The 25,699-nt window shown below is 34.1% G+C and overlaps 1 protein-coding gene across 11 annotated transcripts in view; it reads left to right on the top strand.

The window, feature by feature from the left end:
• The window catches only part of TCERG1 (transcription elongation regulator 1), a 59,994-nt gene that overhangs the window by 28,611 nt on the left and 5,684 nt on the right, over positions 1-25,699 (top strand). For 6 of the 11 annotated variants that reach the window (XR_448788.4, XM_007122237.4, XM_007122240.4 and 3 more), the window contains 10 exons: positions 5,334-5,494; positions 6,545-6,601; positions 6,746-6,812; positions 7,891-7,941; positions 9,327-9,462; positions 10,280-10,369; positions 15,786-15,904; positions 19,900-20,050; positions 24,163-24,327; positions 24,591-24,773. Coding sequence is in view for 10 of the 11 variants with exons in the window: in XM_007122237.4 (XP_007122299.1) it covers positions 5,334-5,494; positions 6,545-6,601; positions 6,746-6,812; positions 7,891-7,941; positions 9,327-9,462; positions 10,280-10,369; positions 15,786-15,904; positions 19,900-20,050; positions 24,163-24,327; positions 24,591-24,773 (1,180 nt within the window). In the remaining variant the exon portion in view is untranslated. The remainder of the gene's footprint in view (positions 1-5,333; positions 5,495-6,544; positions 6,602-6,745; positions 6,813-7,890; positions 7,942-9,326; positions 9,463-10,279; positions 10,370-15,785; positions 15,905-19,899; positions 20,051-24,162; positions 24,328-24,590; positions 24,774-25,699) is intronic. The other 5 variants (XM_007122238.4, XM_055086819.1, XM_007122243.4 and 2 more) reach the window with 2 other exon arrangements.

Raw genomic sequence — 25,699 nt, forward strand, 5'->3', positions numbered from 1 at the left:
AAAGACACAAAACCTAGAAATTGTAAAAAAATAAATAAAATAAATTTGACCTCATAAAAATATAAAATTTATATGTGATAAGGTTTCATATATTAATTTTGTAGACTAGACTCTTGCTAAATGCATTTATTACTGTTTTGTAGATTCTCTGGGATTTTCTACGTAAATAATCGTATCACCTGCAGATGGGAGCACATTTATTTATTATTCTCTGATCTTTAATGCCACTTATTTTTCTTTTCTTATTGCTAGGACTGTCATATCAGAGCAAAGCTAAATAGAAGAGGTGAACATCCCTGCCTTATTTGCCATGTAGAATGAGAAAATTCAATCTTTTTTAAAAATTTTATTTTAATATAAATTTATTTTTTATTTTTGGCTGTGTTGGGTCTTCGTTGCTGCGCGTGAGCTTTCTCCAGTTGCGGTGAGCGGGGGCTACTCTTTGTTGTGGTGCACGTGCTTCTCATTGCGGTGGCTTCTCTTGCTGCAGAGCATGGGCTCTGGGCTCGCGGGCTTCAGTAGTTGTGGCACACAGGCTCAGTAGTTGTGGCTCGTGGGCTCCAGAGCGCAGGCTCAGTAGTTGCGGCACACGGGCTTAGTTGCTCTGTGGCATGTGGGATCTTCCCGGACCAGGGTTCAAACCCGTGTCCCCTGCATATTGGCAGGCAGATTCTTAACCACTGCGCCACCAGGGAGTTCCGAAAATTCAGTCTTTTACATCAGATACAATACTAGCTATAGGGTTTTTTTTTAATTTGCTAGTGTTTTTATCATAAATCTACATCTTTCGAAATGAATTTTTCTCCTTCATTCTTTTAATATGGTGAATTACACTGAGTTTTGAATGTTAAACTAGCTTTGCATTTCTGGGATAAACCTTGTCATGGTAGATTAATCTTTTTAATATATTGTTGGATTTGATTTGCTAATGTTTGATTAAGTATTTTTGCATCTATACTCCTGTGGGATATGGATCTGTAAGTTTCTTTTGTAATGTTTTTGTTAGGTTTTGATATTAGGCTTATGCTGGTTTCATAAAAATGAGATGGGTGGTGATTGGTGATTTCCATTCCTCTGTTTACTGAAAGTTTGTAAGATGATAGTACTTTTTTCTTAAGGTTTTATAGAATTAACAAGTAAACCATCTGGGATCAGTTTTCTTTTTGGGAAGGTTTTTGATAACAAATTAAACTTCTTTAATAGTTATAGGACTATTCAGTTATTTTTGTTGTTTCTTCTGTCAGCTTTGGTAAGTTTTTCAAGAAATTTGCTTATTTTATCTAGGTTGAATTTGTTCTAATTATTCTCTTAATATCCTTTATTTTTTATATTTTTATTTTTTTAAATATTTTCTTAATTTTTCTTTTGGCTGCATTGGGTCTTCCTTGTGGCACATGGGCTTCTCTCTAGTTGTGGCTAGCAGGTTTTCTCTCTCTAGTTGCACCATGCGGGCTCAGTTGCCCCACGGCATGTGGGATCTTAGTTCCCCAACCAGGGATCCAACTTGTGTCCCCTGCATTGGAAGGCAGATTCTTTACCACTGGACCATCAGGGAAGTCCCCTCTTAATATCCTTTAAATGTCTTTGTTCTTAATTATTCTCTTAATATCCTTTAATGTCTATGATCTGTGGTGATAACCCCTTTTTCTTTCCACGTAGTGGTGATGTGTTCTTTTTTTTTGGATCAGTCACACCAGAGGTTTGCCAATTTTGTGGTCTTTCGTAAAGACCACAGCTTTGGGGTGGTTGGGCCCCTCCTCCCTTTTCCCTCTCTTATTTCCTTTTTTCTAATTACTTTGGGTTTACTTTATGCTTTTTCTAGCTTCTTATGATGTCCTCTTAGGTCATTAATATTAGTTCTTTTCTAATATAATCATTTAAAGTTTAACATAGTTTCCTTTTAAGCACTACTTTAGCACCAACCTACGGATTTTGATATGTTGTATTTTCATTACCATTCAGTTCTTACTATTATGAAATTTACTTTTTGATTTTGTCTTTGACTCATGTATTTAGAAGTCTGTCCTTTCATTTCCTTAATTTGGGGGTTTTCTAGGTATTTCACTGTTACTGATTTAATTGTGGTTAAAGAACGCACTTTCTTTGGTTTTGATACTTTAAAATTCACTGTTTTTTTTTTTATTCAGCAGATGGCCTTTAGTACTGTTAGTTTTGGGGTTTGGTTGGTCTGTCAGTTTCCAACTTGTGTCCCCTGCATTGGAAGGCAGATTCTTTACCACTGGACCATCAGGGAAGTCCCCTCTTAATATCCTTTAAATGTCTTTGTTCTTAATTATTCTCTTAATATCCTTTAATGTCTATGATCTGTGGTGATAACCCCTTTTTCTTTCCACGTAGTGGTGATGTGTTCTTTTTTTTTGGATCAGTCACGCCAGAGGTTTGCCAATTTTGTGGTCTTTCGTAAAGACCACAGCTTTGGGGTGGTTGGGCCCCTCCTCCCTTTTCCCTCTCTTATTTCCTTTTTTCTAATTACTTTGGGTTTACTTTATGCTTTTTCTAGCTTCTTATGATGTCCTCTTAGGTCATTAATATTAGTTCTTTTCTAATATAATCATTTAAAGTTTAACATAGTTTCCTTTTAAGCACTACTTTAGCACCAACCTACGGATTTTGATATGTTGTATTTTCATTACCATTCAGTTCTTACTATTATGAAATTTACTTTTTGATTTTGTCTTTGACTCATGTATTTAGAAGTCTGTCCTTTCATTTCCTTAATTTGGGGGTTTTCTAGGTATTTCACTGTTACTGATTTAATTGTGGTTAAAGAACGCACTTTCTTTGGTTTTGATACTTTAAAATTCACTGTTTTTTTTTTTATTCAGCAGATGGCCTTTAGTACTGTTAGTTTTGGGGTTTGGTTGGTCTGTCAGTTGTTGAGAGAGAGTTCTATTAATCTTTTATAATAGTGGGATTGTGTATTCCTCTCTAATTGGTCCAGTCTTCATCTGTTTTTAAGCTCTGTAAATAGGCTTATATACATTTTACAGTTGTTATGTGTTCCTGATTGTCTTTTTTTAATCATTATGAAATGACCCTATTTATCTCATAATACCCTTTGTCTTCATCTGTTATTAAAATAACCATGCCTGCCTTAATGTTGTGTGCATGGTATATCTTTTTCCATCCATTTACTTTCACCCTTTCTATGACTTTATGTTTAAAGTTTGTGTCTTAAGACAGCTTATAGTAGTGTCTTGTGTTTTTATTCACTCTGTCAATTCTGATGCAATTCATGAAATAAATAGAAGAGAAATATGAAATCAGAAATAACAGAATATAATAACAAATTAAAGCCGCATTGGAAATAGTAAAAAGGTGAACAGACTCTGCTTGGTACATAGTCAAGAACAAGAAGAAGCATTTGAGAAAGCTGAGAAAAATAAACAGAAAGAACAACCACATGAATGTAACTTTTGGTTGGATTTAGATCTATTATTTTTTCTGTCTTCTTTATTTTTGTTCCTCTGTTCCCCCTTTACTACTTGCATTTGAATTATTTGAACATTTTCTAACATTCCATTTAACAGTTTATCTGTTGGCTTTCTGGTGATATCTCTTTGCATTAATTTTCATTGTTGTAGGGATTACAGTATACATAACTAACCATTATAGCCTACTTAGTTATTATTGTACCACTTCACATAAAATATGGAAACCTTGCTACCATATAGGTTCATTTTGAATAATTTTTCATACATATTTTGAAGAACTTAAGAGGAAAAAATATCTTTGATACTTACCATTTCTGTTGTTTCCCCTTCATTACTAAAGATCCAGGGTTTTGTTTTGTTTTTTTGTTTGTTTGTTTGTTTTGAAGAATCATTTCCTTTCAGAAAAACTTTCTTATAGGGCAATTCTGATGGAGATGAAATCTCTTAGTTTCCCTTCATTGGGGAATGTCATCTTTTCCCTTGTTCCTGAAGGATATTTTTGCTGTATATGGAGTTCTAGGTTTGCATTTCCTTTTTCCAGAACTTTAAGGATGTTGTTTTACTGTATTTTTGCCTCTGATTTCTGGTAATTAATCCACGATCATTGGACTTGTTTCCCTGTTTGTTTTGTGCCGTATTCTTCTTAGCTGCTGTCAGGGATTTTTCTTTATATTTGATTTTCACCTGTTTGTTTATGTGTGTCTAAAAATGATTTTCTGGAAGTATATCCTGTTTGGGGTTCACTGAGCTTCCTTAGTATTTATGTCTTTTACCAAATTTGGAGATTTTGGGGAGCCATTTTGTCTTCAAATTTTTTCTGCCCCAATATTCTCTTCTCCTTCTGCGATCCCAATGATGTGTCTGTTAGGCATTTTTATATAGTCCCATAGGTTTCTAAGACACTATTCATTCTTTTTTTTCACAGTTTCTCTGCTGAGAACTTCTGTCTTTGTTCATTTCAAGTTTTTGCTTATCTTTGTTTTTGTTTTTCTTATCTCAGACTTAATTATAACTGCTGCTGTAAAGTCTTTGATTATTTCAACAATAGAGGCTTTGTTTGATAATTTCAACATCTAGGTCACCTTGATGGCCGCTGTGGATTAACTTTTGATTATCTGGTCATAAAGACCTGGTTTCTGTTAGAGTTTTAGCTGCCTGTGCTACTATCCCTGTGCAACTAGGGGCCACCTCAGGGCAGAGGTTTGAGGGAGGAGGGGAAATGTATACCCTTGCTTTTCTAAATTTTTACTCCATACGTTTGTTTATTTTTTTTTAAAAACCTTACAGAGTTCTCATGTACTTGTTTTTTTCTATATTGTTTCTGAGTTTCTAGTTGTAATTAATAGGAACAGTGGGTTGTAGTGGGCTACAGTGCCATAGCACAATAGGGACTTCTCTTTATTTTTTAATATTTGATATCGTCAAATATTAAAGCCTTCATAAATGATTGCATTTGAGTTTGTAATATGGTTTGGTAAGAAACATTAAGAAATATTATGTAATACGTAGGGTGCCATGGTTTGTTCTTTAGCTTCAGAACTGCTTAATAGCATTATTTTTTGCTAGTAAATTCATCTTTTGTGATAGGTTAAAATTGAGTGTGCCAGACTTAAGTTCCTGAGCACTCTAAATTCTGATCACAAATTGCTTTGCTTTTCCTGGTTTTCTCCATAAGTATGTTGAGCTGCTATTTTACCCTTAGCCAGTCAGCTCTGTTCTGTTCTAAAAATCATATTTTGCTCTCTATAAGTAACTAATAATAATACGAGTGTGTCCTTCCCCACCGCCACCTCCCCTTTTGTTTGGATGGTAGTAAAAGACCTAACTATAAAATATTGTTTCATAACATAAGAAAATAATGTTTGAATCAATTCATAGGTGTGTTGTTTGGACTGGTGATGAGAGGGTCTTCTTTTATAATCCTACCACCCGTCTTTCTATGTGGGACCGACCTGATGATCTGATTGGAAGGGCAGATGTTGACAAAATTATTCAGGAGCCCCCTCATAAAAAAGGAATGGAAGAAGTGAAGAAACTAAGTAAGTTTTAAATTAGGAGTTACCCTCTAATTTTAATGTTCTTTTAATATTTTTATGGAAAATGTGAGGCAGTTTAGAAATCCTCTCTGTTTTCAAGGAATATAAGAAAAGGAATATTTGAGAAATGGAAAGGCTGCTTTTCTAGGTTGAGTTCAGTAATTTTAAAAATAGAGAATTTGGGTAAAATTATGTTTTGTAAAATATTATATATGTATTTTTAACTTCTTGTCCTTTTCAGGGTTGTCAGTCCAAGATATGTAGGTACTGCTCATGCTTGCTCCATGCTTATTAAAATGTTCCTCAGTGAGCCTTTTAGCACCTTTTGTGATTAGTAATATATATTTTGAAATAATCAAACTGTACAGAGTATTTTTAAAATAAAGTTTACTAAAGTTTTGTAAAATAAAAATGCAAAGGTCTTTTAAACTTGATGAAATTTAGGGAAGGGTAAGCCTTATTCCTGAGACAAGGGAGACTCCTGCACCTTATTAAGAGATAATCTTTTAATCTGCTTTATGCTCAGATAGCATTTCAGTATATATGATATATAATAAATATTTGTACATATTTTTATTGCATGTGTTTTATTGGTAATTTGCCATTGTATTGATATGGTTGTGTTTTTAAAGAACCCCCTTGTGTAGTATAGAAGCATGATAAATGAATCATTTAATACTTCAACTGAAACAAATCCTGGTATGTCATTTATAATAATTGAGAAATCTTCGTAGATTGTGTATACGTGGTACTAACATTTTTTGCGTACTAGTGATTTCCAAATTAGTGAAACTTCATCTACCCGGTGCAGAAGATACAAGGATTTGATTCATTTATTTGATAAATACATGTGTTAATAAACATTTCAAAATGAATCAAAGATTTAACGTAAAGGGAAGATGAATAGAGGAGGTGTAGAATTATCATGCTTTGTTTAATGTTTTATAAAGAAGTGTTATGAGATAGATATATAAACAGTAATTTTTTAAAAGAAAAGATTGTATACCATGTGCATATAACTATTCATAATATTTGAAATGTTTTTTTTGCCAGGGCACCCAACCCCGACAATGCTGTCCATCCAAAAGTGGCAGTTCTCTATGAGCGCAAGTGAGTGAACTATAAGTTGCAGCTTAAAAAAAATGCTGCTAACACCAGTGTTCCAGTAGTGGTTAGTGGAAGGATTCATACCTAAATATTTAAATTTTTGCTTGCTTATTTTTATTCTGATAGTTTAATTAAATTTTCTTACAGTTAAAGAAGAACAAGAATTAATGGAAGAAATGAATGAAGATGAACCTATTAAAGCCAAAAAACGGAAGTAAGTAATATAGTTTATGTAATTTAGGTAGATTTTTACCTTTTAAAAGCTGTGATTAGGCTCAGTCAGTTCATGATTGGGACAGGTAATGTGTGTGTGTTAGGAGACAGAAGTCATGATTGCTCTCTTTAGGCCTGTTATTAAAAAGCTTTGCTTCAGGATGTAGAAATGGTGTCCCTTCTGTTGCTAGATGTGCAAAAGATTTGGTTATTTAAATATGTATTATGAAGTCAAATGACATTTTAGGAGTTAGTTGATAAATTATTTTCAGACATTCATTATGCCTGAATTTTATAAAAATGTTACCTCCCTAATGTAGACCCCAGCAGACACCATTTCAAAAATCTGATAAATGTAGACCCAGATTTCTCTCTCTTTTTATATACTGGTCACTTCCCTAGTCCTTGTGTCCATGGTGATTACTTGGAGGGAACCCATCAGCTTATTAGAAAGTGCTGTGAGAGAAAGAGAGTGGTATAAGTGGAAGTATTAGCTTGACCAGTGCTTGGTAAAATATGAATGTTACCTACTGTGGGGGGTGAAAGGGTGGGGTAGAGGGTGTTTGTGTATGGGCCGGGGAGGCATGGGACCATTATTTAGCAGCAAAAAGGAAAGTTTGAAGACGTTACTATGGACTGGTTTATCATAGTTCTTATCTGAAAAGGACAGATTGAATGCAGCCAAATTATGGCAAAGAAATCAGTAAGACAACCCCTGTCAAGGGTGTTTTTTTTTTTTGTTTAATTTCTTTATTGGCAACAATGTTAAAGAAAGTAAGATATTAAAGAGTCACTCATAATTGACCACAGTAACAACAGCTGTTTGAATTTTTACAGTTGACTTTTTTAGTTCTTGACCAAATGTATAAGTATTTTTATTGGTTGTAATCAACTGAATTTGTGGGTTTTTTAAAAAAATGTAGAATAAGACGTTTGTTTTCTTAATTATTATAAATGACTGTATTCATTCTGTTTATGTACCATAATTTTGGATGTTCCTACAATGTTAAACTTTTAGGTTGTTTTTAATTGTTTGTTCTTATAGACAACTCTGTAAGGTTTTTAACTGCTTTTATCAGGAGAATGTCAAAGAAGTCCCTTATGTGGATTGCCCGAGCTTCTCTATTTAGGTACAAAGCTAAAAGCCTATTTTTCCTGGCTTAGTTTTTCTTTATTTCTTTTATTGAGATAGATAGTGATAGTTTGTATTGTGACATTTTCATTTAGTATAATTCTATAAAGGTTATTTGTTTTCATTAGTTGTATTTCTTGGATGTCTTTTAACTCTTTATTTAAATAGTTCTTAAATGAATTATTATAAGAGGGTATATTGTTTGGCAAATTGCTTTTACCTGTTTGTTTTGTGCATATCTTAGGTCACAGACTATCTCGCTAAGTTCCTGCAGGTCACGGACTATATCTTCTATTTTTGATTCATTCCCTAAATTGCCAATTACCTCTCACTATATTTGTGGGCTGGCCTTATTAGTTCCATTCATCTCCTGGGCTACCTTCATTTTCCTGTATATAGCATGCTTTTGAATTTCCTGATGTTCTGTTTTCCTAATTCTCTTAAGTTTATGCAGGAGATATGAACCAATTTAATTTTTATAATTAGCAGATCAAATTTAAGAAGGAAGATCTGCTTAAACACACCTGAATGTTACTGAATTACTTTTTTTGATTATTCACATGAATGGTCCTTCTTCATAGGGCAGAGGTTTGAGAGGTGACTCAATTTCATGTTTACAATCTCACTTGAGTACCGTTCAGCAGCAGGGTTGCCCTTAGCCCTGAGGTGCATTTTTGGAGAAACAAGAAGTAGATTAGTCATTGATGAACAGTTCTAATTCCACCTAACTACTCCGGGGCCTATGTTGCTCTCTGGGACCTGTCCTTCAACTTAAATCTCAACTTATCACCCAGAAAGTGAGTAAAAAAAATGTCAGGTAGGTAAGGTATATATCTCACATATCCACTTGGCCAGGTTTGCAGATATTTTCATTTTATTTTCAAAATAAATATTTGAGATTACTAAGACTTATACCAATTTTTATTAGATTAAAAATTGTATGCATTTATAATGTAAAACATTTTGGAAAATATTGTTTTTCCTATATAATTTCAAGAACTAAAAGTTATATTCTGTGCTGTTTGATTCTAACACATAGAGTTTTAGTGCAATATTAGATAAGTTTTTTGTTTTTGTTTTTAAGTAAGGTAGTTCATTTTCTGTATCAGCTAGTGTCGGGGAGTGACAGCACATTAAAGGTATTTTTCATTCCTAACAATGCAGCCACTGTAACATCATTAGAAGCTCATTGTAACTTTATTATTATTATTATAGTGAAAGTTGCTTATCCCTTAGAGTTTATTTGAAACCCTCAATATAATTCTTTTTTGCCAAAAATATGCTGCTCAGTAGTGAGTCTTGAATATTCCAGTGATTTTAAGATTTTAATAAGTTTCCTTATTAATATTTTGTCAGTTGATGCCTATATTTTCTTTTTTATAGGAGAGACGATAATAAAGACATTGATTCAGAGAAAGAAGCTGCCATGGAAGCTGAAATTAAAGCTGCCCGAGAAAGGGCCATTGTCCCTCTGGAGGCCCGAATGAAGCAGTTCAAGGACATGCTGCTAGAGAGAGGGGTCAGAAAACAATCTTTGGGGGAGATATTTCTGTTTTGTATAAGTAATATAAATATGTCTTGCTAAAAGGTCAAATCTAAGGTTAGTGCTCATGTTGTGGGGGGCGGATAAGGGAAGCCTGTCAAATCACTGTACTCTTTCAAACAGCCTTTTTCCTGGCTAATGATATCATGTTTAACTAGATGCCATTTTACTGTCCTTTTAAGTACAAATAACATTTAACATTTATTGGGTCATTAAATTTTGGTGAGTAGTATAAGACGAATATTAACATTACAGAATGGTGGACTACGCGGAATAGGTAAGGTATATGTGATTCTTTTAATATCTACAGAATGGCTTTTGGTTAAAGGAGAACTCGTACTTTATGATATTACTGTTAATGAAGCTTAATTGAGAAGGGATTTCAACCTTTTGATTATATTCACAGATTCATTTGAGTAAGTAAAATTGTTCAACTTTAAATCCCAACATTGTTCACAAGGTTGGAGCAAGCTTGGGAAATCAAAATGCAAATCTTCAAGGCTTTTTCTGATGTACTGATTTTTAAAATGTCACACAGTAGTCGTTATTTTAATGAGTAATTAAGTGTGTGTTATTTCTATATAATATAGAAATGTTCAGAGCCAATTAGTGTGGAAGTGTGCTCTTGCTGGCCTCCCACTGCTTGTCAGTTATTAGTGATGGAAACGGCAGTATGGTTTTCATTATGTGTCCTTTTTAAGCAGATGTCCTGTAGATTTCAAGCAAAATTATATGACCTTTCTGTTTTTAGAGCCAACTTAATTATGAGGCAATACGTTTTTTTATTTTAAAGGTGTCTGCTTTTTCAACATGGGAGAAGGAGTTACACAAGATAGTTTTTGATCCTCGGTACTTATTGCTTAATCCAAAAGAGAGAAAACAGGTAAAAGGAAAATAACAGTATTTAATGTATATCCCTTGCCAGCACAATTTTTTAAATTAATTAATTAATTAATATAAATTTATTTATTTATTTATGGCTGTGTTGGGTCTTTGTTGCGGTGCGCCAGCTTCTCATTGTGGTGGCTTCTGTTGTTGTGGAGCACGGGGTCTAGGTACACAGGCTTCAGTAGTTGTGGCACACAGGCCCAGTAGTTGTGGCGCATGGGCTCTAGAGCACAGGCTCTGTAGTTGTGGCTCACGGGCCTCGTTGCTCTGCGGCATGTGGGATCTTCCCGGACTAGGGCTCAAACCCGTGTCCCCTGCGTTGGCAGGCGGATTCTTAACCACTGCGCCACCAGGGAAGTCCCCAGTATAATTTTTAAATTGTTAAGGAATAAAGTACGATCCTTTTTTTTTCTAACATAGTACTTTAAGAACAGTTTCATACCTTAGAACATAGTGATCCTTTGTGTGGACATTTCTGCCTCAGAAATAATTGGATTTTTTTTGCCATTGTGGACATGGCTTTGCCTCATGCACATTTTGTCCTTATGCTTCATACCTACTGATGTTATACCAAGGTTTCAGGGTCATTTCATATGCATTTATTAACTTAGTTTTTACTGGTCAAATGATGCAAATTTAGAGTAGAAAAATAGCAAAATACAGATGAGTAAAAAGGAATAAAACCTACCTCCATTCCTTCCCAACTGATAGGCCCATTGTTGAACACTTGACCCTTCCCAACTGTTATGTGCTAATATACATATACATATATATGTGTCTGTATTATAGATAGACAAGACTCAGCATGTTTTTATCTCACACATGCTACCCACACAAAGTCCACATCTATTAAGTGGCAACTGTTAAAATGTCTTTTCATTGTAAGCTTAGAGTAATAATGGACACTTCAAGGTCTCTACTGAACTAATAAGAATTATAAGCACTAGAGTTAACTTGTTACTGAGCTGCCACTTATTTCCACGATGATTCATTGACACATACCATCTCATAGTGATTGCTGCTTCCTGTAAAGCATTGCACACTTCCAACTTATATAATTCCTGAATTACCTGGACCACCCTGACACTCATTTCTGTAAAATGGTGAGTATGTCGAACCACTTGCTATAGTGCTGTTGAGCTACACGATTTCATTTGGTAGAAGTAGTGTCCATCTTCCATATTTATAATTTAATGGTTGTAATAATTCTTTGCACAGTTTGTACCATTATGCATGTAGGTCTAATCATAGACATTTTATGAAGAGATGAAATTTACAGTGTGCCAGACATGTATTTTAGACTCATAATAGGAAGACATGACTTTCCATATGTATTTGCTTCTGTTTCATGCACTGTAGTCTTTTTTATTTTAAACTATTTGTGTGTGATGGTCTCATTTTCACCTCAGTTGATGGCCCTATCAAAACCTATAAATTATCTTGATTCTTTACTTTTCCCCACTGTGCATTTCAAGTCTTATCAGCAGAATCTACCTCCAGAACCTTTTCTAAATTATTTACCATTTATTTACCTCATATTTACCATTTCCCTCGCTATACCCTAATTCAAGGTACCATGGTCATCTGTGTGGCCCCTAATTGATCTCCTTGCCTCCTTCCAGTCTTGCTCTCCTCTGTAGTCAAGTTCTTTTTCCACACAGCAGCCAGACTAAAGTTTGACTGACAAATTAAGGCAGTGTTCCCTTGCTTAAAAAATGTACATTGCGTACTATTTCATTTAGGATAAAATTGAAACTCTTTTTCATGGCCTATAAGATTCTACATACACTCATGTCTGCATACTTCTCAAGCCTCTTTTCTTATGTTCATTTATTCTAGCCACGCTGGCCTTGATATGCCTTGGCCAATACAGGCATATTCTGGTACTTATTAGTCACTTTTCCTGGAATGTTCTTCCCCTAGGTGTTTGCATAGCTGACTAAATCATTACATTCAGATATTTGACCAGGTGCCTTCTGATTAACCTGTCTCTTTGCCTTCTTTACTTTCTTTGTAGCACTCAGAATTCTATCTAAAATTATCTTAACCATCTGTCGTTTCCTACCACAGAGGGCAGGAACTTTGTTTTGTTCATTGCTCTGTATGTGGTGCCTGGAACAGTTCTTTAACCTGAATATCCCTGAAGACTTAACTTTAAAACTTTTATGACTTTTACTCTTCATGGCACTGAGTATTGCAGTTTCTGAGTTAAATTACAAGTGCATATTGAGAACTAAAATTCTTTTTTAATTTTGAAGGCATTTTATAAGCTGGTGGTATTATTAACTCCTTAACAGAGTTACAGTTAAAAATAGAAAAAGTATCAAGCGTTATTCTGTTTTAAATAAAAACTCAAAGGTTCTCATACTTTTTGAGTAGAAGTCTTTTTTTAAAACTGGAGTGTAAGGAATGAGGGAATGTAAAGCCAATTGTATTGGGAGGTATGGCACAAATAATTAGGAGGAACTTGGAAGCATACCAGAATTTCTAATTTTCTGTGAGATGTTCATCTCAGAGAGTGAATCCTAACCTTGGTGTGGGATATCCTAGAGGAGAGGATACGAAGTTTTTTCCAGCTTCTGAAAGGAAACGTAATATAAATTCACTTGGCTTTTATTTGTAATTTAGTACTTTTACAAGTAAGAAAGTATATACTGAGATAGGAGAGGGGTTGGAAACAACACTCTTCCCCACTTCTGTTAGCCTGCAGATACTTCCATGAGCTACTACAGTGCTATATTTAGAAGGTTTTGAAAATGACCTACATGCCTAGCAGGGGACTGGTGAGATAATTGTATATATTTCTATATAGCTTTTAAAGATTTGTGGATATATATGAACTTACCTGGAAAGAGGTCTTAAGTATTTAAGTATTTATTTATTTGGTTGCGCCGGGTCTTTGTTGTGGCAGGGAGGCTCCTTAGTTGTGGCATGCGTGTGGGATCTAGTTCCCTGATCAGGGATCAAACCCGAGGTCTTAAGTATTAAAAAATAAAAACTTTTTCTGTTTCACCGTTTTCCAAGATGTGCATGCACATTTTTAAGGAGCCACAGAATTCTTTAAGATATGTTTGGAAAAATATTAGAGTGTTTTATCTTCCAGAAGACATTTCTTTCAGAGCCTTCTGACTTTCTTCAGTCTGGACTGGTTGCCCTCTACACCTGATGTACAGCTGTCATTTTTGAGGATGACAGCTCTTGATCATCATCCTGGGGATTTCCTTCATCTCTCTTTTATTGTGGAGGGGGGAGTTTACCTGTCTCCTGCATTGTATGTCGTTTCTTTCTTGGTTTACTCTCTTTTAATGCATTCCATCTCTGTAGTAGCTTCCTGAGAGAACGTGCATGGGAAATAAATTTTTGAGGCCTTATATATTTGAAAACACTTTTATTGTACCCTTATTTGGAATTGTTTGGCTTGCTAAGGAATTTGAAGTTGGAAATCTTGTTCCTTCAGGATTTTGAAGGCATTGCTCTGCATATAGTTTTCAGTGTTATTTTTGAAACTTCTGTTTATTACCTGTTCCTTTGTATGTGGACCTTCTTATTTTTTCTGTAACATGTAGGATCTTCTCTTAGTCTTCAGTGTTCTGAAATTTCATGGTGATTATATATGGCTGGTGGAAGGGCCCTTTGTGCTAGGCATTTGGTGGCCCTTTCAATGTAGAAACTTTTATCTTTCAATTCTGTTAGATTTTCTCGCATTGCTTTTTTGATTTGCTTCCAGCTGCTTTATTTTTCCATTCTGGGCCAGAGCATTTGTGCTCTGGGCTGGTCCTCAGAGTTTCTTATCTTTTCTCTCTTGTTTTCTATCTCTGTCTTTTTAAAAAACTTTCTGGATGATTTTCTCAACTTTATTGTCTAATAACCCTTCAGTTAGATTTTTTATTTTCTTTGTCACGTTTTAGGAGTTCTTGTTTTGTTCTTTGAGTTTTCTTGTTTCATGGTTGCGATGTCTTAGTTTTATGAGATTGTTTAGGATTTTTTTTTGTTTTTCATTTTCCTGTATAGTCTCTCTTTCCCCTAAGTTTTTTCTGTCTTGGTCTCTTTTTTTCATGTTGGAGAGTATCCTTAGATGTCTTTGTGGACCCTAACTGCTAATGATTAAGAACAAGGCACTAAGATGCTGTTTGGGCACTCTTAGCATCTGGGTGGGCTCTCATGATTGTTGGCTTTACTGTAGAACAGTGGTTCTCAACCAGGGCATTTTTGCCCTAGGGGACATTTTTGTTTGTCACAACTGAGGGGGTGCTGCTGGCATCTTTTGGCCAGCTATGCTCTGAACATGATCTGGTCCAAAATGTCAAAAGTGCTGAGGTTGAACCCCCCACCCCGCTGCTGTAAGGTAATTTAGGCTGGTTTGTTGAGATCCTGCAGAGCAAGTAATTTTTAGGCTGGTTAGATCCTGGATAAGGACTTTTAGTCTCCTTGCTCTTGCTGCATTGGTTCTGAAAGAACTGTGTCTTGATATGTGGTATGTAACTGCTTAATTCCCTGTTTTCTCAGTCTGGTACGCCTCATTCTTAATTTATGTTCCCCTAGACCAGAGACAGTGTTTTGCCTTTTAGAGCAAGGGTCAGTAAATTTTTAACGTAAAGGGTTAGATAATAAATATTTTAGGTTTTGTGGACCATGTGGTCTCCGTCATAATTGTGTAACTCTACTGTTGTAGTGTGAGAAGAGCCACAGATTTATGTAAAGGAATGAGCGTGACTGTGTTCAAATAAAGCTTTATGGACACTGAAATTTAAATTTCATTTAATTTTTGTGTATCATGAAGTTTTCTGTTACTTTCCCCAACCATATAAAATTATCAAAACTATTCTTGCACTGTAAAGAAAGAGGCAACAGGCCAGATTTGGCCAGCAGATCGCGATTTGCTAACCCTTGCTCTAGAGAATAACCCCTTTCCTTACTGAATTTCAGGAGTGGAGTGCCCCAGATACATAAAGTTGGCAAGGAGGATCTAGTGATTAAACTGCTTCTTAAAAAGCTTTATTGTAGCATTACCCTATCCTTACTTCATGGGTATCTGGTGCTATCAATTCTGGAGCTGTTTGAGGATTCTCTAATTTAAAAAATTGGTTACTTTGTTTTCTTGACTGCTGGTTTAGGGTCAGCTTTCTTGTGTCTGCCAAATCCTTTATCACCTCTCCATGTGCTTTTCAGCTTCCAGAGTTGCTGTTTCTTTTTTCCACATTTCTCTGTTCTTACTGGTTTGTGACTTAAAAAGTTCATCATCTTGACTATACATTATTAAGTGGGAAAAAATATATAGAATATGTGTAAAGCAGTATTACATTTTGGGTGAAAATAATTATGTCTTAAAGAGAAGCAAAGATTCTACACTTTGGTATTTAGATTACCTCTATGAAAGACTAACTTGTCAAATTGGTTTATTTTTGTAATAGGTATTTGATCAGTATGTAAAGACCAGGGCAGAGGAAGAACGCAGGGAAAAGAAAAACAAAATAATGCAAGCCAAGGAAGATTTCAAAAAAATGATGGAAGAAGCAAAATTTAATCCAAGGTATATGGTTTATTACTATCAAATATCAAAGTATGTATATATTTTCTCCTAGATCAGTTGACTGTATATATGTGTGTGTGTCTGTACACACACACACACACACACACACACACACACACACACACACACACAAACACACACATCTTTTGGACTTCTGGACATGAAAAACTTCTTGTTTCATTATTGATTTCTGCCTTTCTAAGAATCTTCGTTCTTTGGAGGGAATCCCTGATGCTCTATGAGGCATTGGTTTTCAAGAAAGGGTACCCTTGTTTTAAAAGCTTCCCTCAGAATAAGTTTCCTTCTCTGGAAACTGGTAAATGATTAAAAATCTGTCCCTGTCTTCTTAAAGTTTTACACATAATGAATTGCAGAGTGGGACCATTATTTTGATTGAATTGAAGGGGTGAAGGACCTTTCATTTCAAAAATTTCTAAGTGTCTAGATTATTGTCTTGTCTGACATTTTCATGTAATTGTTAATATATATTGAATATATGTAAAGGGCTAAAGAAAAGGAGACAGTTTAAACTTATGTGCTTACCATTGTAATAACAATAATAGCATCAGTTATTGGATATTTTAGATAGATGTATATGCACATATATGCAGTTAAAGTACATGCATATGTGTATGTATATTATCTCATTCAGTCTTGAAAACAACCAATGTGATTTAGGTGCTCATATCCTACCTATTTTACAGATAAGGAAAGTAAGATATATGCAAATTAGGTAACTTCCCTGAGTGAATGTGGGATTTCAACTAGGTTCCAGTATTACACAGACTAGTCAAGACAGGGAGAATCACTTTCTTGTAGAGATATTAAGTTGCTTTGAATATACCAGAACATGGAGAATCTCTAAAACTATGGGGTAGAATCATGGAGTCTCTGGGTTAAATGGCACTTTCCATAAAAGTTTATCTTGTTTAAAGTTATTTTTGTCAGTGGAGACAGGGAAGAGTATTTTTGTTTGGAAAAGTGTATTTGGTAAACTTAACAGTGTTATTAATACAGATTTCATAAAAGCAAGCTGAGTATTTGTGACCATAAAGAATGTAATATTCTTCAGAGGTTAACAAGAGTTTCAGACTTTCCAGGGGGTCTTGGGCTTTTTCTTAATCAAAAGGGTAAGTTCATGGGTCAATGTATTTGTGACAGGGTTATAAAAGACGTTTTGGAAGGCAGTTGAGGAAATTGGAACATGAATTGGTATTATATAATATTAGAGGTTAGTAATTTTCTTGGTTATTGTGGTTATGGAAGAAAAAGGATTTAGTCTCAGGAGATGTATGCTGAAATGTTTATAGATGGAGTCTCATGATGTCTACAGGTTATTTTCAAATGATTCAGCAAAATATATCTATAAAAACCCTTTATGGGTCTGGGAATAATTGAGACTCCAATAAGATTTCTCTTTTGTGGATTTGACAAATTAAGTCTTGCTGTATCACAGTACCCTACTGATATTCTTCTGGGGCAGATAGAATTGTTGAAGTGATCTTTGCTATGCAGGTTACTTCAGAAAGTAAAGCCGTCAGGCACATAACTGGAAGTCTTAGCACTTGGGGCATTGTGCTGTATTGCTAAATTGATGCATTTTAATACTAGCATAGAGATTAGGACCGATTTTAGTAAGTAGTAGAAAACAAGAGGAAAAACTTAAAGTTGAGAAAATACCATCCATAGACCTACTTTGAATTGGGAAAAGACCACTAGCTCAAAGTTCTTCAGTAGAGTTCATAGATATAAAGCACTGGAGTTTATTCCAAGGGAAAGAATGGCTGGGGAGAATTACCTAACTTTAGTGCCTGTTTCTTCTCTGTCTTTTTTCTTTTTTAATGGTAATTTCAGGTATACCTCCTATGGTCAACTCCGAGTCACTGTGCTCTTTCCCATCCCCTACCACCAACCAACTATCCACCTCACCTTTTTCCTGCAAAGGATTCTTATAGCTTGTCTGTTATAAAGTAGCATTTTTGGAATTAAAAAATGAGTCATATGAAAACATCTGTATGGGAATCTAATGCTAAAACTTCATTTTAGTCTCTTCTGGTAAAAAATAGATATATTTTACATATGTTTTAACCTATTCTAAATAATATAAATATAAAATAATTGAATTCTCACTTTTATACATTGATTTTACATTTTAAAAGGTTTATTTAAACGTAGTAATGCTTTTTTTGTCTTAAAATTATAAAGCAAGGTATACTTAATTTATCATGAAAAGAAAATAGATTTAATGGACTACATATGATCCCTTTTCTGGGGTATGCATTTTTATTTTACCATATAATTTTATTATGGTTACATATCCATTGTATGTTATATGTATGGTTACATACCCAGTTTTGCAGTGTATCCTTTTGTTTAAAATGTTGAATTAATGAAGTTAGATATTGTGAGTAATACCAGTTGCATATAAAAAGATTGTTAGAATCTGGCTTTGGTTAGCAAAGCTTAAAAATAGCAAATGTTAGCAGTGAGTAGTACGCCTATCCTTCAGTTGATGTTTTAAACTCTAAATTCTAAAGTTAACCCGCCAGTTTTTTCTTGATAATTAAAGTAGTAATTTAATCTTTGTTTTAATACCTAAAAGGAGGTGTTTTATTTTTGAATTGAGATAAGTAGTTTTACAGGGGAAAGTAAGCTTTCTTTTACACCTCTAAAAACATGCTAAATATGGGAGTGTTTATTATAAGAGTGAATTCTTATTATGTAAGTTGAAATATATTCAAATATATGAAAGCATTATAAATGCCTTTTATTCATGAAGAAACTTTTTTAATACTTAGTTTCATTAGCCCTCATAGACCTTAATTTTCCATATCTCTGCTGGAACTCCCTAATTGTTCATCCATTAAGATCATGTTTTAAATTCTTCAAACATATTTTTTAATTCTTCCAATATAATTGTAATAGTTTTAAAGGATTTGTCTGTACCTGAAACAACATCTGGTCATCCTGGGATAATTTCTATTGGCTTAAAAAATTTTTTTCATATGGATCCCATGTTTCTTTGTATGTTTAGTGATTTTTAATTGAATATTGGAAATTGTGGATAATAGGTAGAGACTCAAATCTGTTATCTTTCTCAAGAGTGTGTATTCTTATTTTAGCAGGCCAGTTACAGGCCAGTCACTTTAATTTTCGGTTTGATTTTATGCTTTGTTAGTCTGGATCTCAGAAAGTTGAAGGTGTTTTTGTCAAACTTCCGACTTTGTCTCCCTTCTGGATCTTTTGTGGGCTTTGTTGTCTTAATATTGTTCTTTTTCCAGCACTACTCAGTGTCTGGTATCTCTTTTTTGCTCTTAAGCCTGTAGCAGTTTGGTACCGGGAGTGGTCTTTCTGCTGTTTTATAGATTGGCCTTGGCTGTCTACTTATTCATGAGGGATTTCGAAATGGTATTCTTCTGGGGTAGTACCCTCTTTCTATAGCTTATTCCTCTGCCATTTTAGCACCGAAACTCTGATCTCTGCTGCTTCTGGCTCATTGGGACCACTGTACTTTGCTTGGACTCTACCTCTTTGCATTTTGGGAAATTGTCCTGAGCACAGTGCCATGGGGGCTTCTTACCTCAGTGTTACTCTATCTGTTGTCCACTGCTTGAAATCAATTGCCTCATATATTTTGTCCAGATTTATAGTTGCTTATGGAAGGAGAGCTAATTCAGTAAGAGTTACTCCACCATGGCTGGAAGCAAGAAATTCAGCCTCATCTTAGGGTGGAAATAGTTGGACTCTTTAAGTCTCTTGAAGCACACAAATTCTTTGCTCTCAGATGTCTAATCCCCCTAACATCATGCTGATAGTATACAGATCTCTAACTACATTTTCACTCTTTAGTCCTTTCACTCCTTTCTGTAGGCAGATGTTGGGACTCATTGTCTTGTTGGCACATATTCTTACTGGGAAGATGGTATTGTCTGCTATACCTTTCTACAAGTAGAAATAGCTCTACCAAAGTTAGCACACTTACCATTTTGTTACAGAGCTACTTTTAGTGAATTTGCAGCCAAGCATGCTAAAGATTCAAGATTCAAAGCAATTGAAAAGATGAAAGATCGAGAAGCCTTGTTTAATGAATTTGTGGCAGCTGCAAGGAAAAAAGAGAAAGAAGATTCGAAGACCAGAGGTGAGAAGGTAAGATGGTTTTAGTTCCAGTGGTGTGATTGATGGGAGTGTGAATGGGAAGGGACTGAACTGGTGCTGCGTTTCTAATCTCATTCATGGGCATAAATAACAGGACCCACATTTATTGTTTAGCCTTTTAAGTTAACTTTTACAGTTGTTTATATTATCACTTCTATAATGCATACATTTTAGTAGTGTCACTAAGCTGCATAGATTTTCTTTAAATTTTATTAATACTAGGTTGCCCAATAAACCCAGAACTGGTTATTAGGCCTATTTATTCACTGGTGCCTGCCTGCTAAGATTTCAAGGTTCTTTATAGGTAGTAACATTTAAGTTTTTCAAAAAGATTTTTTATATTTTTTGCCCTCTGAAAGATAGCATTTTAGTGACTTTCTAATCTTTTAGTAAACATAGCTTACATATGAATTATTGCTTATCAGAATTAAAAGGTCAGCTATTAAAGATTAATGAATTCCAAATGTCATTTGACAGTGGTGTCAGGAGTGGAGAGGAGCTCACCACTGAGGAGGCAGACTGGTAGGGAGGTGGCACCAGTGGTGCGTAAACCATCAAAACATGCAGCCACTCTCCTTAGTGACCCTCTGTGCTTTGTGAATAGAGAAAAAGAACCTCTGAAGCTTTATCATTCTTGACATTTAAAATTGCCTCTTATTCTAGAAAGTTAAGATATTACAGATTCTATTAAGAAATGTTATTATGGAAGTAACACCACTCTTATTGGGAGGAAGCCTCTTTCATTGAAAATAGCAACAGTATTAGGTGAAATAACTTGTCAGAAATAACTGAAATTTCCTGATTATCTGATTTATTATGCTTCAAGGTAGATTTTTCCAGAATTATTTCACTGTTGACTGTCTTTGGTAAATGATTATGCTTCTCAGAGGAAATGTGCAAGGTTGAGTTCTGCATAAACATTTTGACTGTTGAATTAGAATCATGTCAATGAATTGTTTGCTACTTTTGACTTTTAGTAAGAACATATTTTTTTAAAGAAAACCAAGTAAATAAATGATTGATACCGTATGATTGCTTTTAAACAAATTGAATGTTTTTCTCTTTGCATTTGTAACTAATGTTCTTTTTCTAAACACTTTTTTTGGTAATTATTTTATGTATTCTGTTTTATAACAAGTGGATAGACTTTACAGTTTTGTGCTATGTGGCCTGTCAATCAGTTTGGTCTGACAGCTGTCAGTCACTGCTATGCAAAGTATTACGGGATTCTCTAGTAAGGAAAGAATTGATATCTCTCTGTGTGGTCACTTTAGCCTCCCACAGTTCTGGTACATTACATTTTTTTTAGTCTTTTTCCTTATGAAGTAATGAGAGTTGTGCCCAGGATGTGTTCATTAAAATAAGAAATTAAATAGACATTACATCTAAATGAACTTAATATATTCAGCTTTACTTTCTTTTGATTGTAAAATTTGAATTCTCTAAATTGAAAGTTTATCTTTGTACTATTACATTGAAAAAAAAAGGAAATAAAGTAAAACTTTCTCAGCCAGTTTAAAGAATGCAAAATCAATTACTAACTAGGTTATGAAAGCAGAAATCTTTATAAAGGTTTAAATGTACTTTTTATACTCACATTTTGAGAAGTATCTGGTTAATGAAGTTTTACCACTTCATGACTTTCACTGTGTATTTATTCTTATGAAGTATATTGGCAGTACGTTTTTTAAAAATGGCATTTTAGCTGTGTGTAATTGAATAGTAAACTGGTATATTGGAGCTCTTTGTTCTTAAGATTCCTAACTGGTCTTTGTAACATTGAGACAATTGAATCAATAGCTGAATAGTAAAAATTTAAAGGTAATTACTTGCTGAGTCAAAAACCTGTGAAGGGCATTGACTTTTGGTGAAATCCTTTTTTTTCCAATTAGTAGGCATTTTCAAGCTAAAGGGTGCAATCATCATTTTCATGTAGCTTTTCACTGGTAGTTTTATAAAAAATGTCCCCAAAGCTGTTTTACTGGACTGTTTTGTTTACCAAAGTAGCTACCCTCTAGTTTTTGTTTATTTGATTATAATTTATTATTATAACCAATTTTTATTAAATTGTGTTTCAGATAATTTATTTTTTGAAACAGCAGATTTGAAGTTGCATATAATGGAGTTAATCCTCTTATGAAGTTGGCATTTTTCTCTCTTGCCTCTCTTTTGAATTAGCTGCTGAGCAATTTTTGTTTCAGTACATTTGGCTGAGGAAACTATTTCTCCCCTTTTAACTAAACAACTTAGTTGGTAAGGTACTTGCATTTTTGGAGAGAAGAAAATAGGGACAGTAGGACCTTGAATTGTTGCTAATGGAAATTGACATTTATGCATTTGTTAAATAATTCTTCTCATATAAAAAGCAGCTTCCGTAAGCCATTTGTAGCCTGTCATGGTAATATCCACAGTGAAAGAAGTTAAATTTTATTTAAAGTTCACTTTGTTTATACATCATATATTTTTTAAACTATAATAATTCTTTATAGGCTTCATGTCTAATGTTTGAAATATTTTTAAGTTAATGTAAATTCTTATGGCTTAGAAAGATTCCTATTTGTTGCAGCTTACATGTTTTATTTAACGTAAATTTTGCCTTCTAGTTATCCCATGCATCTGGGAATTTGGTGTTCATTGTGTCAGATACAAAGTTAGACAGATGAACAGAAAAGTTATGTTACATCGCTACCTCAAGTAGTTTCTTTATTGCCATCTAGTAATATTGGGCTTATGAGTTATTTCTCATTAATCCTTACAGTCAAGAGCCAAGTTAGGTGAGTGGAGAAATCTACAGCTGAAGAGCTCATCTTTTAAAAAGTTCTCTAATGCAGAAGCTCTGTTTTTTATAACCTTACAAGTGTTTTCTAGAAAGGACATCTTCCTCCCTTTTAATCCTCTATTAGGAGAAATGAGGTTACAGCGAGAAGTGAGAGGGTTGGAATAGGCAGAAGGAATGATTCATTTATTTTCTGCCCACACAAAAATTCTGATTCCATTTCTAATTTCTCATTCCCTTGGTCAGGTAGGAAGGCAGCATGTTTAATTCCTATGGGGAGGAGAGGTTCTTGACCTGGTCAGAATCCTCTGTTGAAATGACTTTAGCTACCTCGGATGTCTTCCCTGGTAGCAGTACCTAATAATTTAAATGAGACTGAATTTTAGAAGAGGTCCTCAAAGTGCATAAAAACAAATACCTTGTTTATTCTTTTCTTCTCTTATTAAAAAGGTAAAATTTTTAACAATTCTAACAAATTTTTCCAGTTTTAACAATTTGGAAGAGACGTTCTAAGTATTGTATACGTTGACACTAAAAGGTTAATATTATTTAGTACCTTTAGTATAATGTTACTAACTTGGTACTTGATTTGTTAAGAACGTTAATTTCATTGACACATATTCTGGTGAAGGCATACATGTTTAATGGCTAAAGAGCACAGGAAATCTGAATGTAGTGTTTTTTTTTTAGAAATGACTAATTATGACCATAGAAATTCTATAGTTTTCTTATATATAAGGGTAAAAACATTGCTCTTCTTTAAAACCAAAATATAAAACTTTATTTTTTGTTTGTTTTTACACGTTTGACAGTATAGTTTTAGATTTGTAATGAATAAGACTTGCTCTTTGTGCTCAACTGTTTCTAAATTTCCCTATTATTTTAACAGTTTTATTCATCTGCTTTTTAAAATATTCTTGCTATCTTGATGTTGAAGTATTTTTGCCATTAGTTCATAAGCCTGAATCTTATGGCAAATGGCAAATTCATATTCTTCATAAAAACATGGCAGGCAGTTCTGAGATCAAAAGTTATAAACAACCTAAAAAAGTTGTTTCTATATTTGAATACTTTCATTGAAGAATATGATTTATTTTGAATTTGGTAGATTTTAAGTGAGAGCCTATATGTGTATTGATTTTTATATTTCTCGTAAAAGAGCAATTCTGATATTCTTTTTTACTAAAATTCTGCTCTAACTGCATTAAAAAAGTTATTCTTATCTTTAAGGTAAGTGAACTTTTTTTCTCGTTGTAAACATTTATATATGAGGAATTTCTTATAGCATATTGTTTTCCTCCCACCTCACACCTGTTTTGAAATACAGATAAAATCAGATTTCTTTGAACTATTATCTAATCATCACTTGGACAGTCAGTCTCGATGGAGCAAAGTAAAAGACAAAGTAGAAAGTGATCCACGTTACAAAGCAGTGGATAGTTCATCAATGAGAGAAGACCTTTTCAAACAGTACATTGAAAAAATAGCCAAGGTAACCATTGTGTTTACTCTTATAGTAACCATGGAATAGTAAAATTCTTAATTGCAGTATAAAGGCATTTGCTACTGTTTTGGGTTTAGAATTTTTCTTGTTGGTATTCCTAATAGACGCTCTAGTAGTTGACTTTGAAATGAGTGTTTAGGTATATTGGTTAAAAACTAGGTTTGAAATTTTGTATTTGTCAAAGTAGTTACTCTGTGGAGGCATATTTTGATGGAGTTAGTAAGAAGGTTAATGTAATTTCACTTTTACAGAATTTAGACTCAGAAAAAGAAAAGGAGCTTGAAAGGCAAGCCCGCATTGAGGCAAGCCTTCGAGAACGAGAAAGAGAGGTGCAGAAGGCTCGTTCAGAACAAACAAAAGAAATAGATCGAGAGAGAGAACAGCACAAACGAGAAGAAGCTATCCAGAATTTCAAGGCTCTTCTGTCTGATATGGTATTACTCTTTTGCTTTTTTCTCTGAAGTACTGGATATTAGAAATCTATTATATTACCTCATTAGTGGACATTTTAATATTCTTTAAATTGACTCAGATATAATTTAGTAAGTTACCTATAAAGTATTTTAAAATTAAGTACTTGGTATTAACACCATTAGAATAGGAAAACCCTAGTTATTTAAAATTTTCAGAGGTTTGATGTTTTGTATAAAAATTCATGATCTTTTAGTATCAAAGCTTTTTAAAAAATTATCCTTGATGAAGTCATCTTAAATCATCACACACTTGCATGTCATCGTAATAAAGTGTGCTGAACATAAGTTCATCTTTGATGATTTGGGTCATCATTGTGATGATCAGTTATTGTACATGTAGACGGTATGGAATGTAGGACTGGAGGTGTACTGACCCCTGGGATTTTTTTTGAAAATCCTCCTGTATTATCCAGGGTTGTTGAGGTAGGTGGGGTTTTTTGTCCCTGCACCGAATGCCCCCAGACCAGTCTTGCTGTTCTATTTGTTTTTTCCTCTTCTCTTTGTCACTGTCTCTCCTACTGTTTCATTTCTTTCTTTCAATAAGGCTCTTGTCATCACTCCTGTTGCTTCTTCTGATTTCTTCCCTTGATTCTGCTGATCTGTTTTCAATGACTTTTTTTCTGTTCTCTGGACAATTACAGTTGTTTCTTGTTTTCTCTCTGCCTCTGCTTCCCCCAAATTCATCCTCCTTATTGCAATCACAGAAGTCTTCGTAAAAAGCAAATCTGATGATTTTGTCACTCTCCTTGTTACTTGAAGAAGGTAAAGGTCCTCCCTACTTCTGGAAGTTCCCTACATTTCATATTCAGTCTCCTTAGCATAATATAAAAAACTGTTCATTCCTTGACTCCCTACCTTTGTATTACCTTATCTTCTTTGGTTTCCTC

The sequence above is a fragment of the Physeter macrocephalus genome, chromosome 8, assembly GCF_002837175.3.
Source record: "Physeter macrocephalus isolate SW-GA chromosome 8, ASM283717v5, whole genome shotgun sequence".
Classification (NCBI taxonomy): Eukaryota; Metazoa; Chordata; class Mammalia; order Artiodactyla; family Physeteridae; genus Physeter; species Physeter macrocephalus.